This window comes from Pediculus humanus, genomic scaffold, assembly GCF_000006295.1.
Source record: "Pediculus humanus corporis 1103172107734 genomic scaffold, whole genome shotgun sequence".
Lineage (NCBI taxonomy): Eukaryota > Metazoa > Arthropoda > Insecta > Psocodea > Pediculidae > Pediculus > Pediculus humanus.
Genome location: NW_002987337.1, coordinates 278,091 through 282,366, shown reverse-complemented (window position 1 = coordinate 282,366; position 4,276 = coordinate 278,091). Strand labels below are relative to the sequence as shown.

Genomic DNA, 4,276 nt, shown 5'->3' with positions numbered 1-4,276 from the left:
TATTATTATTAATCGTGATTTAATGTTTAAAAACAACATACAATAGATAAACATATATATATATAAGTAGATAAAACTTTAATTTTTTTTTTTTTAAAATAAAATTAATAAGATTAAGAATTAGAGCCAGCTAATTCGTATAAATAATATCATTATTATTATTATTATTATTATTTTTATTATTATTATTATTTTGGTGAAAGCAATAAAAACGACTAGAAAATGATTTCGGGTGAATTATTTTGAGCTTTTTTTCTTTCTTTTTTTTTTTTGGTATATCATGTGATTATTTAATGTGCGATACAAAATATCGATATATCGATATATCGATCGATCGATCGATTCATATTTCCCGCCAGATTTTTTTTAAAAAATCGCTCGCGAATTGAATTTCTTCAAATGATATAATTATTATTATTATTATTATTGTATTGAACAAAATGCTGCGATTCCTAAATCTCTCCTTTCCAAATCCGCGGCTCTCCTTTTAATTCCTTCGAGATAAACCTCTCGGTTAAATAATCCGGCGGATAAAGGAATTCTGAAACGTTTTATTATCGTTCATTTACATTCGGGTGGGGGGGGAGGGAGGGGGGGAAAGAAGTGTGTAAGTTTTCCTTACGTGTCGATTCCCGGACGTACGACTCCTCTATAAACACCCCAAACGGGTTTATGATCCGACGTGCATATGGTAGGCACAGATGAATAAGTGACGCATGATAAATTACCACCTTTGCTTTTGAATAAAATTCGATCCGTGTATGCTGGAGTTCTTTGCTTCGACGATGTGTCAAAATTTTGAGTGCCGACATCGTATTTGTACGTCGGTGGAAACGTTATGGAACCTTCTTGAAACGTCGACAAACACGTGCCTGTAGAAAAGTACACGTGTAAAAAAAATTCCGACGATAATTTTAAATTGGATTTCAATGTCATTTTTTTTTTTTTTTACCGTCTAATATTAATTTTTTCAATTGATCCGTTTTGAGATCTACGAGCAAAGGAAATTTGTATTCTTCGACCCAATGAAGAACGTCCTCACGAGGTTGTGCCAACCTAAAATTTAAATCGCCGAACCAAAAAACGCAATCGAAATTTTGTGTGACATCTAAAAAAAAAAAAAAAAAAAAATTTCATTTTAATTCAAAAATCAACAACAACAACAACAACAACAACAACAACAGGAAAAAAACAAAAATTACCTTTGCTTTTGATTCTGTGTCTCAAAGGAAGGTTTTTTGGTAAATCCAAAGATCTAACGATTCTTTTAACATCGTGAATCCTTTCTTTGACTTTTTCCTGATGTGCGGTTAAATGTGATGTTATAAACAAATAAGACGTTCCAAAAAGTATAAAAGCAATCGCTACGGCACCCTTCGTTCTAAATGCCATTCCCGGTCTGACATTTTGACTAGATTCTTCAGGAACTGCACAAACAAAATGGGTACATATATTGAACGATTGTAAAAATGAAATAAAATTTAGGAAATGGATAGGAAAAGGATGGCACACCTGAGCAATACCACAAAAGATCACGTCTTAGAAAAATAGCCAAATGAATCGTTCCTAATGCAGCAGAATGAAATAAAACGTGCGAGGGACCGATGGTCTCTTGAATTTTCACTTCCCAATCAAATCTTTCAGGTGAACTTTCCTGAGTACCGACGGCTATTATATCCGGTACATGTTCCAAACCATCTGGCAACATGAAATCGTTCAATTCGGAAGGTGGTGGCTCACCATTCATGTTCCACGTGCCTAAACGTCATAATGACAAAATTAAAATATGATGATAAATTTAATGAAGTAAAGTAAAATAATCAATCGTTACCGATAAATATTTTGATTTCCCGTGTCGGAAGTACTCTATCCAATTCCAGAGGACCTAACATGGAATTGGCACCGACGCGACCTTGAAGAAAATTTCTTTCCCTCGCTTTATCGGCTGGAATAAGATGAAGAACCTGAGCAGCTAATAATGATTGCCTTGCTAATGAATCCATCGACGGATGTTTATTTTGATTCGAAATGTTTAAATTGTTAATTAAAACGTTTGAATTATTTTTATTTTCTTTTATGGCATCGTGAGACATACGTCGTCGTCTGTCCTTCACATGAGGTACACTTTTTACCGAATCCGGAGATGAATGACGGGCCTAAATGCAAATAAAAATTTATTGACGTCATTTATGACACGTTTAGAAAAACAATTTAAATTTGTTTTTTAATTGAAAACCTTCAAGAATAAGTTTTGTAAAAATTTTTATATAATAATATTCGATGAAAAAAACTTACAGACAAAGTTGGCGATGATGGTGAAAGCATCAGATTGTCAACTGATAATCTTTTCGAATGATGTCTCCTAGGAATGTTATTATTATTTTGGCAAAGTGTAAGCGAATTTGTAGAAGAAGCACTAGAAACATTATTATCATCATCTTCATTATCATTATTATCATCATCATCATCATGATTGGCATATTTAGCAGGAGATGAAGTGCATGATGGAGGTTTGCTTAGAGAACATTTAAATTCTTTTTCATTTATTTTACAAGTAATATTTTCAACTTGATTTTTATCATTTGTAACAGTTATCGGAAAAGATCCCACATTTTTATTCGAAGTTGAATCTTAAACAAAATCACAAATTCGATACATTGTTTTGCTCATCATCAACTTAATCATAAACTCATTATTATTATTAATATTTATACCTAAATTTGAATCAGTTTGAGAACCTGAATCCTTCGTGTGAATTATTTGAGGTTCATCATCTTCATAATGATTTCCACCATGAGAAACTTGAAAATGATTTGAATGGGGTGGAGTGTGAGAACTACTTTCGGTAACAGCACAGCACAAACTTAATCTTGTCGTTCTAGATTCTGGATCTGAAATTTTTAATAATGATAATTCCTTTGACAAATCCAGAAAAAATAAATTTTACATAATACAAAATCACAATATTAATTTTTAAAAAAAACTATTTTAATTATTATAAATTATTCTCTTTTGGTAGTCAATTTATAAAAAAAAAAAAAAAAAAAAAAACATTTCATTATTAGGTAATCATATTTGTTTTTATTTTTACTTAACGCAGCCTCCTTAGTGTTATACTCACCAGAGTGTCCCCTCATTAAATTTTTTCTCAATATGTTTCTTGATTTTTTGGGTGATGTCAATTTAGAATTTGACATTGTTTCAACAATATTTTCTTCTTCTGATCCCGGTTTTAAACACCCGACTTTACTTTTACTTTGTGTTAATTGCTTACATGATAATAATTTTGTTTTAACTTTTTGTTGTGGTATATATTGTTGAGAATTTTTTTCAAATTCACCCATTTGTTTCAAAAATTTTTTACCTGAAAAAAAAACAAAAAATAGGTTCAATCATTTACATCCTTTTTTTTTTTTAAATTCGATAAATGAATTTTTTTTTTTTTTTTAATCTTAAGTGCCTATCATTAAAACCTGATAAAAATTACAAAAGTAAATTTGTTTAGTATGACCGTGAATTCTTAAACTAATATTTGCATATTGTTACAAATTTGGGGGGGGGGGAGGGGGGAGAAAAAAAAATTTAAAAACAATTATTAAAAAAATTTTTTTTTAAACGAATAAAAGAAAAAATGAAATGATGACCTTATAAAGACCCGGCATAAATGCATCATTAATGATAAATTATATCTCATGTTATTGAGCCGTGAATAAAGGACGTGTGCATTAAATAAAAAAAAACCAATAAATATTATTAAAAAACTTTGTTAATAAAATTAAATCGAAACGAATTTAATAATGGTATAAAATTAAACGTTAATTAATATCATTAGATAAAGATTTATTAAAAAAAAAAAAAAGAAAAAAACCCGTTAATCACAATTTATTTTAACTGCAATCAATAATCTTTCTATTTCGTTTCCTTAGAAACAAAATCATGAGGAAAATGAAAAACAAAGAAGAAAAAAAGCCTAAAACCTAATAAATTATTAAACAAATTTCTTTTTTTTATCCTCTACGTAAAACACAAATTAAATAAAATCCTATTTTTTTTTTCTGTTTAATAAAATGAAAAATTATTTAACACATTTAACGACCGTATGCCTCTATATGGCAAATTATTCAAACGTAAAAAAAAAAACACAAATTTTTAATAAAATAACGATTAAATAATTAATATTATATAAAAAATAAAATTTTAAATAAAAACCTCGACATATTATAACCGCTTGACAATATCACAATCGTTAAAATTCCAAAAAAAAAAAGAAAAAAAA

The 4,276-nt window shown here is 29.0% G+C and overlaps 1 protein-coding gene across 1 annotated transcript; it reads right to left on the bottom strand.

Annotated features, from left to right (window-relative positions):
* Positions 1–618: 618 nt before the first annotated feature.
* Phum_PHUM327410 (72 kDa inositol polyphosphate 5-phosphatase, putative) lies at positions 619–3,344 on the bottom strand (the record flags this gene model as incomplete). The annotated part of the gene is made up of 8 exons (XM_002427485.1): positions 619–872; positions 953–1,108; positions 1,203–1,427; positions 1,513–1,758; positions 1,832–2,156; positions 2,296–2,630; positions 2,739–2,891; positions 3,122–3,344. The coding sequence occupies 8 exons, from the start codon at positions 3,342–3,344 to the stop codon at positions 619–621; spliced, it is 1,917 nt and encodes a 638-aa protein (XP_002427530.1).
* Positions 3,345–4,276: the final 932 nt, after the last annotated feature.